Genomic DNA, 13,872 nt, shown 5'->3' on the forward strand with positions numbered 1-13,872 from the left:
TCGGGGTCAGGAGCTGGCGACCAGCGTGGCCAAGATGGCGAACGCGCGCTGGCAGGCAAAGGAGAAAAAACAGGCAGCGGTGGCGCGCGCCGGCAGTCCCAGGCAGTCCGTCGCGCGGGGCAGCAGCGAGACGAGGAGATTGCTGCCCGGGCCACAGAGGGAAAGGAAAGAAAGAAAGAAAGAGAGAGAGAGAGAGGGAGGGAGGGAGGGAGGGAGGAAGGAAGTTAAAGTCTGTTTTCAATAAGTAAGACAAAAACATGAATGAATACAAGAGGGAATGTCACTGCCACTTTGAAAAAGACATATATGTAATATATAAAATATGTATGTTTTATATATATTCATATGGAAAGTGTGTGAGAGCAAGTATATGCACATAACATGCGAAGTGCCTGGGCATGGTGCCTCATGCCTATAATCCCAGCACTTTGGGAGGCCTAGGCGGGCAGATCACCTGAGGTCAGGAGTTCGAGACTAGCCTCGCCAACATGGTGAAACCCCGTCTCTACTAAAAATACAAAAATTAGCTGGGCATGGTGATGGGCACCTGTAATCCCAGCTACCCAGGAGGCTGAGGCAGGAGAATCTCTGGAGCCCGGGAGGTGGGGGCTGCAGTGAGCTGAGATTGTGCCACTGTACTCCAGCCTGGGTAACAGACCAAGACTCTGTCTCAAAAAAACAAAAAAAAAAGAAAAAAAACATGCAAAACTTTTGAGGGAAAGGGGAGCAATTTTTGAAATATTTTCATATTTTCAAATGTACTAGTTTATGTATAATCTCACCATAATCACTTGATGGTGAGAGAACAATGGAGACAATTCTGTATGAAGATTTGAGAGATCTGAGTTTATGTTCCTTTTTTATTATTCTCCTTATTTCTGTGTCAGGTCATTTCCCCTCTCAGGGCATGTGCAAAATGGTAGTGGTGTGGGAGGTATAGATGACATGGTTGTTCAGATTCTTTCTGAACAATGCCAATACTTGGTGAGCCTATGAATGATATATATTCTGACATATATTTATGTTGAACAGCTTTCTGATATTCTGTTGCTTTCTCGGTTATAATCATTCTTAACTTATATATAGTTATTTTAGAACATGAACTTAGAATTTGTAAAGACAATCTCTCTATGTTGCCCAGGCTAGTCTTGAACTCCTAGCCTCAAGTGATCCTCCTGCCTTGGTCTAGGATTACACACATGAGCTACCATGACCGGCCTGAACATTTTTTTCCTGGTGGTAGTGAGATAAATGGGTCGCTTTGTGTTTAATTTGGATAAAATTTACTCAACGGAGCCTACAAAATGCTATGGCAAGCTTTGCTAAGGTTTACATGTGATTAAGTTATGTAAACAAAGAGTTGAGGTAGCTTGGGTCCTTTTGAAAATACAACAAAATTATAGTGGTACCATCAGGAGTGTTTTGTGAGTTTGGAGAAAACACTAACACCGTATGTCTTCACAGTGCAGCAGAGACCGAGAGATGATGGACTCATGGATTTAGCAGTGAATGACTATGATTTTAATTCTGGAAAGAGGTTGCACATGATAGATTTGGAAATCCAAGAGGCATTTTTGTTTTTCATGGCCTCTATTTTAAAAGGTTACAGATCGTACTTAAGGCCAATAACACAAGCCCCATCTGAGACAGCCACAGATGCAGCCTCTCTCTTTGCCCTACAAGGTGAGTGACTGCATAGTTTTAAAGCTTTCAGGTTATTGAGCTTAACTTTGTGATGATTCATTTGCTGTCTGTATTAATAGCTCATATTTATGAGAATATATACCTATTTTGAGGAGAATGTGAATACCAGCTTTGTTGGTTACCCATTTCCATAGGACTAGTTATTTTTCAGGCATATTAGATATAATCCCATTAGCAGATATGCAGAAGAAAAGTATAGAGCCTCCCAACCATATACCGACTACACTTTTGTGTCACATGTGTATTGAGATACTGATACTTTCAGCTTTCAGAGCAGCAGGCAGTGTTGGGGATACAGAGGAACCCCTGGAATGGTCACCTCCAGGCTTGAATAACCTCATTTGTTTTATTTCAGTATACTTTACAAATATTTTCAAATATTATGTACTTTACAAATATTTACAAATATTTCCTATCTGTGCCATGAAGTAAAAAAAGTTGGGAAGTTCTGGAGTGCAACTGGTTTTATAATACATATTTACTTTCTTTTGTAGTATTTAACATTTGAAAGAGAAATCCATTTAATAAGTATATATTGAGTACCTCCGAATGCTAGGCATTGGATATATAGTGGTATGCAAAAGAGACATGGCCAAAAAAAAAGTAAAAGTTGAGAGACATGGTTATTTCTTTCAGAGAGCTTATAGTCAAGAGGATAGGCAATTGGAAATAATGAGTGAACAACTTTAGTTCACAACCTCATATCACGGAAGGCTTTTCTGCAGAAGTAACATCTGATCCATGATCTGAAAGATGAGTAGAAATTAGCCAGACAAAGGTAAAGTAGGAGAGTGTTTTAGGCAGAGAGAATGGTTTACACAGTCCCTGAGACTGGAAAGAGCTTGAATTCCTGGGCCTGAAAGAAGGCCCAAGTGCAGTGTAACTGAGCATAATTAGTAAGGTGAATCAGGAAATAAACCTTTTCTCTGTTTTTAATAAGTAAGACACAAACATGAATGAATACGAGGGAATGTTACTGCTGCTTTGAGAAAGCCATTTATATATATATGATATATATATTTATATGGAGAGAGTGTGAGAGCAAGTATGTGCACATAATATGCAAAGCTTTTGGGGAAAGGAGAGCAATTTTCAAATATGCTAGTTTATAATCTTCAAGATGGTGAGAGAACAGTGGAGACAGTTCTGGATGAAGATTTGAGAGATCTGGGTTTATGTTCCTTTATTACTATTCTCCTATTTCTTTGTCAGGTCATTTTCCCTCTCAGGGCACGTGCGAAATGGTGGTGGTGTGGGAGGTATAGATGACATGGTTGTTCAGATTCTTTCTAGTGCAAATATTCTGTGAATCTATGAATGATATCATATATTCTGACATTATATATTTATGTTGAACAGCTTTCTTAAGAAGCCGGGACCGGTCACATCAAAAATTCTATAACATGATGACCAAAACACAAATGTTTATTCGCTTCATTGAAGAATGTTCTTTTGTTAGCGACAAAGATGCAAGCCTGGCATTTTTTGATGATTGTGTAGATAAAGTAAGTAACAGTACATCTACAATGCCCTAACTTATTTTGTGTGACTGTTATAAATGTTATGAGTTATAGTTTCTATTTATAGCTTTTAATGAAATTGAAATTAATTTCATTTTCATCATTGACCACTTATAATGAAAGTTTTGGTAGCCTGCTAGAAATTATAGAATGCACCTCTTACAATTACCTTGTAGAATTTTACTAAATCATAAGTTTTATTTTAGCAATCAGGTCCCTAACCCTCCCTGTCCACTTACAAAACCGGGAATTTTTTGCCAGCCTGTGCACCTCCAACTTGAACGTCTGTAATTTTCACCTCTCCTTTTTGTCTGATATGGGTTATCACATGCTGAAAGTAGGTGTAAAAGTATAATAAATGTTTTACCTGAATATTTCTACAATTGTGAATGAGTTCGTAGCTTAATTAGTTCTGCAATTTTAAATTTACGTATGAAACCTTTCCCTTCAGTCCTAATATTGTTAGGTAGGACAGAGCAAGGCAGGTATTCATGCTGGAGAGAGAGGAGGTAGTAGGATGGTAGTCCAGAGAGGGGTTTCAAAACCTAAATAGGGTGGAGAGAGAGGAACAGCCTACCTGGAATGTCAGAGCCCAAGCCAGGTAAGGAGAGTATTCCTGGAGAGGCATGGTCTAACATGGAGAATCAGAGGACAGGCAGTTTAAAGAGGGTGTCCATGTTCAGGGGCAGACTGCTACAGGGTGTCAGAACCTAAACAGGATGAGAAGAGCACTCATACAGAGGTGAGGACAACATGCAGTGTCAGAGTCTGAGCAGGGTGAGGAGAGTATCCTCATGGGGATGGCAAGGGAAGCAAATGACATGTCTGAGTTTCATCTAGATGAGAGAGGTGCCAGCATGGTGGGGCAGGATTTGATCTGGAGGGGGTTGTCAAAACCACATTAAGGTGAAGAAGTCATCTGTGTGGGAGAGGGGTGGTGGTGCAGATGGGAGAATGTTACATATGGGGGAGATTGATCAAATAAGTATATTAAAGATAATAAAGTTTCTTTTTTTTTTTTTGAGATGGAGTCTCGCTCTGTCACCCAGGCTGGAGTGCAGTGGTGCGATCCCGGCTCACTGCAAGCTCCGCCTCCTGGGTTCACACCATTCTCCTGCCTCAGCCTCCCAAGTAGCTGGGACTACAGGCGTCCACCACCACGCCTGGCTATTTTTTTGTATTTTTTTAGTAGAGATGGGGTTTCACCGTGTTAGCCAGGATGGTCTCGATCTCCTGACCTCATGATCCGCCTGCCTCTGCCTCCCAAAGTGCTGGGATTACAGGCGTGAGCCACCGCACCTGGCCAAAGATAATAAAGTTTCTTATTGAGAGAAGAGATTTACAAATACAGAGGTGAAGAAAACTAAGTTGAACCCCGTAGTGTTGGAATCGAATTGGAGATTTGGTGTAGTATCATTGGTTTTCAATGATAGATACAGAAATAAATGTAGATGTAAGTACGTGTGTCTGTGTGTATATACACATATATTCCCTACCTCTGTACATTGAGAGGACCTGGAAGCAGCCACACCCCAAAAGCAATGAGCACACCTAATGTATAGATTTTGACTTCTAAATACCATTCTCCACTAAAAGAATCAGGACTCAGAGAAATGGCCAGCCCCAGGTTTAGGGCAAGGACATTATTAGGCAATAAGACCTGAAATATCTTGTGCTAGAAAACCAAGAATTGCTCTAAGAATGATGGAGACATGTTACAACAAAATACACACACAGAAGTCAATTTGAAGGGATTTCCACAGGCAAATCTAGGACAATTTGAGCATCAAATGTTAGTAACAGATTAGCCCATTGAGTAAGAAACCATGAGTGTACACAGATATCAATCAACTGAAAGTCATCTGATGAGAAGCAGGATCTTACATAGTTATTAAGGACCTCCCCACAAAATGCATATTAATGACAAAAGAGAAAAGAGTAACTTTATCGTGGAAAAGCCTGGCAAATACCATTTTAATCAAGTTATCAAAATGAACATCATCTATAACGGGACAAGTCAACATTGTGTTTGCCTAATAGGTTACAATGAGAATGCAACATCAATTCTGTAATATTCCTGCAAAAATGTGTGACCTGTATAATCTCAAGGAAATACCAAACACATATTAAATGATATTCTACAGAATACCTATTCTGTAATCTACAAAATATTAAGGTTAAGAAAATAAAGTAAAAATGGAGACGAAACTTGTCTAAAGTGAAGTAAGAAGACTTGACAACCAAATGCAGTGCTTAGTTAAGAACTAGATCCTTTTGGCATAACATTATTAGGTTAATCGACAAAACTTGAATGTGGTTTGAGGATTACATAGTAGTAATGTATTAATGTGTTGATTTCCTGTAATAATGTATCAATGTTAATTCCCAGTTGATTGTATTTCTGTAGGAGAATGTCTTTGTAGGAAGTATAAAAGTATTCAGGGGTGATGATGGGTCATCAGCTCAGCAGCTTACTCTCAAACATTAAGGGAAGAAGTTACTTATACTATACTTAAACTTTCCTGTAAATTTGTATTTGAATAGGTATATAGTATCCATGATCTTATGGCCATGATAATAGAAAAAAGGAAGAAATAAAAGCTTTATTATATATGATCACAACAATTTGTAATGTTAAAATTATTTTAAAAAGTCCATCACTTTCAAATTTATGTGACTGTGAAAGAAAATCAGTGGGGTTTTTTTTAACACAACAGCCAAAATACAACTCATCCCTTGATATTCAGAAATTGGTTCAGTTCTTAGTTTAACATGAAATTGGCCTTACTGATTGTTAAATAAGTACCAAATGTGTCTTATAAAAATGAGAAGTGATTCTCACTATGAATAGGAAAATAGTATAATAGGAAAAACATACTACATTGGGAATCAGAAGTACTTTAATCTTGACTATTATACTTGTGACTTTAGTCATTTAGTCTTTATATGTTGTTTCCTTATGTATGTTTTTAAAATGTGTTGAGGAGGAATAATTATAGCTGCCTATCTCAGTGTTCAGAGTAGTGTTGTATAAACTAAAAAGTAGAAAATATTATGACTATTTTTGCCTTTAACTGGGTTTTATTCACGTTTATAGATTAATGGTTCATTTGGTTTATCATTTCATAACAGAAATGTTCAATTTTTGAATGATTTGTACATATGAACAGCAGGAACACATTCAGAGCCTTGTAGACATCTACCTTTTCCTTCAATTTAGAACACTTGAGGGATGATTGATACAGAGAAATACTATTTCTGGTGCTGTTAGGGAATTAACAAATGAAAGTATCCAGAAATATCATCCCTAGTTCTTTCTTGAAAATGCTTTGGAATAGGGAAAAGATGGATACATGCCATTACCTGCTTAAAATTCTCAATTCATTTTCCCATAGAAACACTGTTATAAATGGTGATTAGCCATACTTCAAATGGTAGCAGTGTTTTGCTATAAATATATGTTAAATTTTTAAAAGTCGGGCATGGTGGTGTGCACCTTTAATCCCAAGAGCAGTTACTACCAGCTACTCAAGAGTCTGAGCGGGGAGCCCAGGAGTTGGAGTCTAGCCTGGGCAACATAGTGAGACCCCGTCTCTAAACAAAAACCAACAACAACGAAGTATTAATTTTGTATGTGTGGAATGATATGCTAACCACTTTTTAAGACATTTTTAAAAATCAGATTTATTGAGATATACAAACAGTAGATACACCATTGATGTACAAAATTTAATGAGTTTTGACAAATATATATTTCCATGTAACCATGACTTCCAAATATTTTCATCACCCCAGAAAGTACATTGTTTTTGGGGAAGATTTATTTTCTACATTTTGAGTAACCTACTTACAAACAGACTTGTGGAACCCTGCATTTTGTATGTTGAGTTCTGGTCTATAAAGCTTTGAAAACCTGTTTTTTTTTTTCTTTATTATTTTTTATTTTTGAGACAGGGCCTCTCTCTGTCACCCAGGCTGGAGTGCTGTGGCACGATCTCAGCTTACTGTAGACTCGACCTCTTGGGCCCAAGTGATTTCCCACCTCTCCTGAGTAGCTGGGACCACAGGCGTATGCCATCATGCCTGGCTAATTTTTTGTTGAGACAGGGTTTCCCTGTGTTGCGCAGATTGGTCTTGAACTCCTGGATTTAAGTGATCCTCTTGTAGTAGTCTTCCGAAGTGCTGGGTTTATAGGAGTGGCCACTGCTCGTGATGAAAACCTATTTATTTTGAAGAGATAATGTCATAGCTCCTTGACAGTGTTGTCTTTATTTGAGTATTATACCAAGAATTTGTTTTTCAATATTTTAATCAAAGTTTTATGTTTGCCTTATTTGGCACCCCTGTTAGGCCATTCTTGTGTTGCCATAAAGAAATACCTGCGTCTGGAGAACTTATAAAAAAAAGAAGTTTAATTTGCTCCTAGTTCTACTGGCTTTATAGAAAGCGAGGTGCCGGCATCTGCTTCTGGTGAGGCCTCAGGAAACCTACAGTTATGGCAGAAAGCCACGGGGAGCCACTGGGGAGCCAACATGTCACATGGCCAGAGCTGGAACAAGAGAGAGTGGTAGAAAGTGCCATATACTTGCCGGGCGCGGTGGCTCATGCTTGTAATCCCAGCACTTTGGGAGGCCGAGGCGGGCGGATCACGAGGTCAGGAGACTCCTACTAAAAAACAAAAAAATTAGCCGGCTGGTGGCAGGCCCTGTATCCCACTACCGGAGAGGCTGAGGCAGAAGAAGGCTGAACAAAAAAAGAAAGTGCCATATACTTAAATAAAACAGATCTCGAGAGAACTCACTCACTACCACAAAGACAGAACCAAGCTATGAGGGATTTGTCCCATCACCCAAACACCTCCCACCAGGCCCCACCTCCAACATTGGGGATTACATTTCAACATAAGATTTGGAATAGACAAATATCCAAACCATATCAGTGCTTATAAAATTAAATATTGGCAATAAATAGAAAGGTGTGCTTTAAAAAATAATTCCTCTACATTCTTTTTTATAAGAACAATTGTGGGGGGTTTTTTATATATAAAGATGATGTTTCTGTCTGGCATTACCAACCCTGAATGATTTTCTCACAGGTGCTGGGCTTCCATTGGTTGTATATATGTTCTCACTGAGCTTCCCTTACGAACAGTGGCATATGTTTGTGTAACTGTTGTTCCTTGTGCGAACCTTACTGAATCATAAGGGACCAAATTGGTAACCAAGGTTTTGCCAATAGCATGCTTTAGCCAATAAATTTATTAATCCACATGAGAACACTGAATTGGTTGTCAGAATCCAAGTAACAGTGAGAAGAGAGAAGTCTTATATTGTTCCCTTTTATTTTTGGCCTATTTTATGTATCCCATTCACAAGTTTCTGTTTTAGCTAAGAACTCAGGATTCCTAGTTAAGTCACATGATTTAAAGAAATATTAATATCTAAGATATACAAGATTTGTAATTTTGCTAACTAGGGTATTATGTCCTAAGGAGCATATCTTAGTACTCATGGTTAATACATTAGGTTGTCTAGGATTTTCTGTAGGCCACCTGTTGTTTATGTGATGATAGTCCATGCAGAAGGTGACTGGAATCATTGCTTAAAGATTATGAATTCTGAGAAGTCTCGAAAAAGAAAATTCTATTAAATGTATAGTCATTGTTTCTAGGTAGACTATTTTCCTAAAATGTTATTTATCTATTCAAAGTCTAGATCCAACAAAAGATCACTTATATATATGAATTAACATTATACTTAAAGATTTTAATGACTACTCAGGAAATCAAAACTGAAAATTAATGCGTTAAAACATAATTACTTGTATTTGCTTTATTATAATTCAAGAGACTTATTAGAGAAAATAAAGTGTCACGAGATTATATACATATATATATATATTTTTTTGAGACGGAGTTTTTGTTCTTGTTGCCCAGGCTGGAGTGCAATGGCACGATCTTGGCTTACTGCAACCTCCGTCTCCTGGGTTCAAGCAATTCTCCTGCCTTAGCTTCCCAAGTAGCTGGGATTACAGGCATGTGCCACCACATCTGGCTAATTTTGTATTTTTAGTTTCTCCATGTTTGTCAGGTTGGTCTCAAACTCCCAACCTCAGGTGATCCGCCCGTCTCAGCCTCCCAAAGTGCTGGGATTACAGGCATGAGCCACCTTGCCCGGCTCAAAATATATCTTAATAAAGTTCATATGTAGTTAGAGCAGAAGTTAATTGTATCCCTGGTGTTATTAGCCAGAACTCTCTGAAATGTAAATAATTATACAATGCTGTTACTACCTTTCATGTTTTGATACCACAGTAAGTGACTCACAGAAAATCAGTGCTTACTATTCATCTGCATATGTTTTCTGAATATCAGTAACACTTTAAAAAGAATAATTTTTGTGAGGGTTATTCCTTAGTTGAGTAACTTTGAGCTTAAGGTTTTTTTTTTTTTTTTGAGACGGAGTCTCGCTCTGCCGCCCTGGCTGGAGTGCAGTGGCGCGATCTCGGCTCACTGTAAACTGCCTCCCGGGTTCACGCCATTCTCCTGCCTCAGCCTCTCCGAGTAGCTGGGACTACAGGCGCCCGCCACCACGCCTGGCTAATTTTTTGTATTTTTTTAGTAGAGACGGGGTTTCACCGTGGTCTCGATCTCCTGACCTCGTGATTCGCCCGCCTCGGCCTCCCAAAGTGCTGGGATTACAAGCGTGAGCCACCGCGCCCGGAGCTTAAGTTTTTAAGTGAACAAATCCTCTTACCTCTGGCGTTTAGCTATAGAAAATAAATAACATCAAATATACATTAACTGTCTCATATGGTTCATGACTACTATTGAACAAAAATTAGACATGTAGTACTATTATTCACTTGTTCTCACATGGTATATTAACTCTTTTGATCTTAGCATATCCAAACAAAACACTTGACCGACTTTAAAAAGCTGGAGCGGATAATAATAGAAATAAGAAAAACAATATATGAGAATTATGTGAGTTTCATTTATGACTAATTTAAGAACCATGTGTTCTTGTTCTTCATATGATTATATTTTAAATCCTTACAATCTGTTCCTGTGGGATGGTGCTTAACTAAAGGCAGTTTTGTGTAACAAATAGTCTGGTAAGATTTTTTCTTGGTTTCCCAAGAATCCCTTTCCAGTGTTTTCTGAGCATATTAATGTCTTGTGGGAAAATATGAAGAGAATATGAAAATTATTTTAATTTTATCCTGCTGTGGGTGTTGGATTTCTTTTTCTCTCGATAGAGACAGATGTCACCATGCTTTCCAAAAGACAGAGATGTCCAACTGATAAATGTAGGATTTATTGCATGGCTATTTTTATAATGTTAAAATGAGATTTTATTGGTATATAAGTAAAAGGAAATATCTTTTAGCAAGCTATTGAGTCTACAGTGCAAAATTTTAATATTTGTATAGACTTTACTGAAAACTAGAGCAGTTGTCCTGGACCCCACACTTTTTTATGAGAACAATGTGGCTGGAGAATGGAAAGTAGGCACCAGTATGGAGAGGGAGAAGCTGCTAAAAAAAGAGTGAGAACTATTAAATAAATAAACATTTGCTGAGCACGGTGGCTCATTCCTGTAATCTCAACATTTTTGGGAGGCTGAGGCAGAAGGATCGCTTTGAGGCCAGGAGTTCCAGACCAGTCTGGGCAACATAGTGAGACCCCATCTCTACCAAAAAAAAAAAGAAAGAAAAATTAGCTGGGTGTGGTGGCACGTGCCTGTAGTCCCAGCTACTTGAGAGACTAAGGCAGGAGGATCACTTGAGCCTAGGAGTTTGAGGTTGCAGCGAGCTGTGATCACACCATGGCATTTTAGCCTGGGCAACAGAGCAAGACCCTGTCTCAAAAAAAAACATTAAGAATCATAATATATAGGCTGGGTGCTGTGGCTTATGCCTGTAATCCCAGCACTTTGGGAGGCCAAGGCAGGCGGATCACCTAAGGTCAGGAGTTCCTGACCAGCCTGGCCAACATAGTAAAACCCTGTCACTACTAAAAATATAAAAATTAGCTGGGTGTGGTGGCACACACCTGTACTCCCAGCTACTTGGGAGGCTTTGGCATGAGAATTGCTTGAACCTGGGAGGTGGTGGTTCTGGTGAGCCAAAATTGCACCACTGCACTCCAGCCTAGGTGACAGAGCAAGACTCTGTCTCAAAAAAAAAAAAATCATAATATATATATGATTTAGTAGTCTGATTCTTTTCTCACTTACTGTTATTTTGTGGGTGTTTTTCTCATTATTATAATTCTGAATCATGTCCTAATTTTTGTCTAGTTCACTGTATGGGTATACCATTAAAAACATTATTTAATCCAAGAGAGTATAGCATATAATGCTGTGAAATTGTGATCAATAATTTATATAAGAAGATGTTTGAATATATTGGTTCCTTTAAATGTTAGAAAATTTTTAAAACTCATCTCTGTTCTTTTTTGGTATACTCTGCCCTAAGTCCTTATCTTAAAGGTTTAACTACTTAATAATTCTTGCTCTTCCACTTAATCCACATGGTATATGATATTTCTAACCTAATAAAGTTCTGTGAAATGTATTTTGTCATATGTATAACATCCTTTTTTATTAATATCAATATTATTCTCTTTATGAGCTCTTGTGGGGCAGTTTAGGTTCTATGAAGTTTTCATTTTTTCTGGATATTACCTTGCCATTGAGTACCTAGTGGAAATAGTACTACTAAAGTGCTTTCGATATTGATGTGACTAGAGTTTAACTCAAATGTACTTCTACATATGCTGAAAGAGCTTAGGGAAATTTGTTATATTTAGTATAAATTTTAAAAATATATAGAATTCACTATTCTTGTCACACAGACACACATGTATGTGGATTTAAAAAATATTATTTCTTGATTACAGTCTTATGATTCAAATGCAAAACATTTGCATATAAAAAGGTATATTCAAATATAAAAAGGTATGTATTCATCTGGGTCCTATTCCATCCTTGTCTACCCTATTCCTTTCCTCTTCCTCATATAGGTACTTTTCTTAGTATCCTTCTAGTATTTCTTTATGTAAATATAAGCAAAAATGAAAGGCCAGGCGCTGTGGCTCACGCCTGTAATCCCAGGCATGTGATTTGCCCTTCTGGTTAGGATGGAGTAACTTGGGAGGCCAAGGTGGGCAGATCACAAGATCAAGAGATCGAGACCATCCTGGCCAACATGGTGAAACCCCGTCTCTACTAAAAATACAAAAATTAGCTGGGCGTGGTGGCACATGCCTGTAGTCCCAGCTACTCAGGAGGCTGAGGCAGGAGAATCACTTGAACCGGGAGGCAGAGGTTGCAGTGCGCTGAGATTGTGCCACTGCACTCCATCCTGGCGATAGAGCAAGACTGTCTCAAAAAAAATAAATATATGTGTGTGTGTGTGTGTGTGTGTGTGTGTGTGTGTATTTTCACCTTTTCTTATTCAAAAGGTAATATACTATTTACAGTTTGCACTTTGCTATTTTCACTTAATTATTTTGGCATTCGTAGAGAACTTGCTCACTCTTCTTTTTTAATAACTGTTTAGTATCCATTGTGCAGATGGTTTATTTAACCACTTCCTTTTATATGAACACTTGGCTAACCAATGTGGCTTTTTTAATATATGTTTTTAAAACTCCTTTAGGTGGATATGGACAAGAGCGGTGAAGTACGACTTATAGAACTGGATGAATCTTTCAAAAGTGAACATACTGTTTTTGTAACACCACCTGAGATCCCCCACCTACCCAATGGTGAAGAACCCCCTTTACAGTACAGGTATTCAAGAGGCAGAATGTTTGAGATTGAAAGAGAGAAGCAATCCATCATCTGTGACGTAGCTTTCTAAGGACTGTGGTATTTTCAAAAATCCAAACTTTACAGATCCCTAATTTTTAGGTGGTAAGCAAGCTTATCCCACATCCATTATTAAGCTTTGAGGTATAAAAAGAAAACATATATAATTTTGCATAATATAGACTTGGGAAGCTCTCTAATGATGTCTGCATAAGTATCTCTCCTTGTAAATGTTGATTACATTCAGTTAGACTCCCTACATCAAATGCAGCACTAGAATTTTGATTTTTTTTCATTAAAGCTGGTTTCCTCACTTTCAATTCCTCTTTTCATCTCATACACAGATTGATTAATATAGCCTTGGTTTACAAAAAGATTAAATCTAATTTAGAGCTGATCTTTGTGGCTTTGATTTATATGATATAATTTTGTTAAGTTACTAATTTTTTTCATGAGTTTCAAGTCATGGAAATTCAGAAGTATTGAAATTGATCATTGTTAATTTAGGGAATTTGGTTAGACACTGTGCTAAGTATATAGACTTGAATGATATATTGTCCCTGCCTTCAAGTCTAGTGAAGAAGAGAGAAAAGTCCTAAGCACAGTAAAATAAGGGCTATGATAGAGGTGAATGCATTATTTAGTTCCCAATATACATTTATTTTTACTTAAAATTGTAGTTTCTTTTAGAGTTTAAAAGATTTCTTAAGTCTCCAATAATTCTTACTTTGTTTAAAGATTCTAACACCATTTCACATCTATCACCCATTGAATCATAGTTTGTTATTTTCATTGAAAAAGGATTTTTCAAGACATCTTTGTTTATGACT

The 13,872-nt window shown here is 37.7% G+C and overlaps 1 protein-coding gene across 1 annotated transcript in view; it reads left to right on the top strand.

Moving 5' to 3' along the window:
- Positions 1–13,872, top strand: part of DENND4A (DENN domain containing 4A) — a 143,576-nt gene that overhangs the window by 82,805 nt on the left and 46,899 nt on the right. The window contains exons 13-15 of the mRNA XM_032175165.2: positions 1,465–1,683; positions 3,064–3,209; positions 12,891–13,024. Coding sequence (XP_032031056.1) covers positions 1,465–1,683; positions 3,064–3,209; positions 12,891–13,024 — 499 coding nt within the window. The remainder of the gene's footprint in view (positions 1–1,464; positions 1,684–3,063; positions 3,210–12,890; positions 13,025–13,872) is intronic.

This window comes from Hylobates moloch, unplaced genomic scaffold (assembly GCF_009828535.3).
Source record: "Hylobates moloch isolate HMO894 unplaced genomic scaffold, HMol_V3 SCAFFOLD_14, whole genome shotgun sequence".
NCBI classification, from domain to species: Eukaryota; Metazoa; Chordata; class Mammalia; order Primates; family Hylobatidae; genus Hylobates; species Hylobates moloch.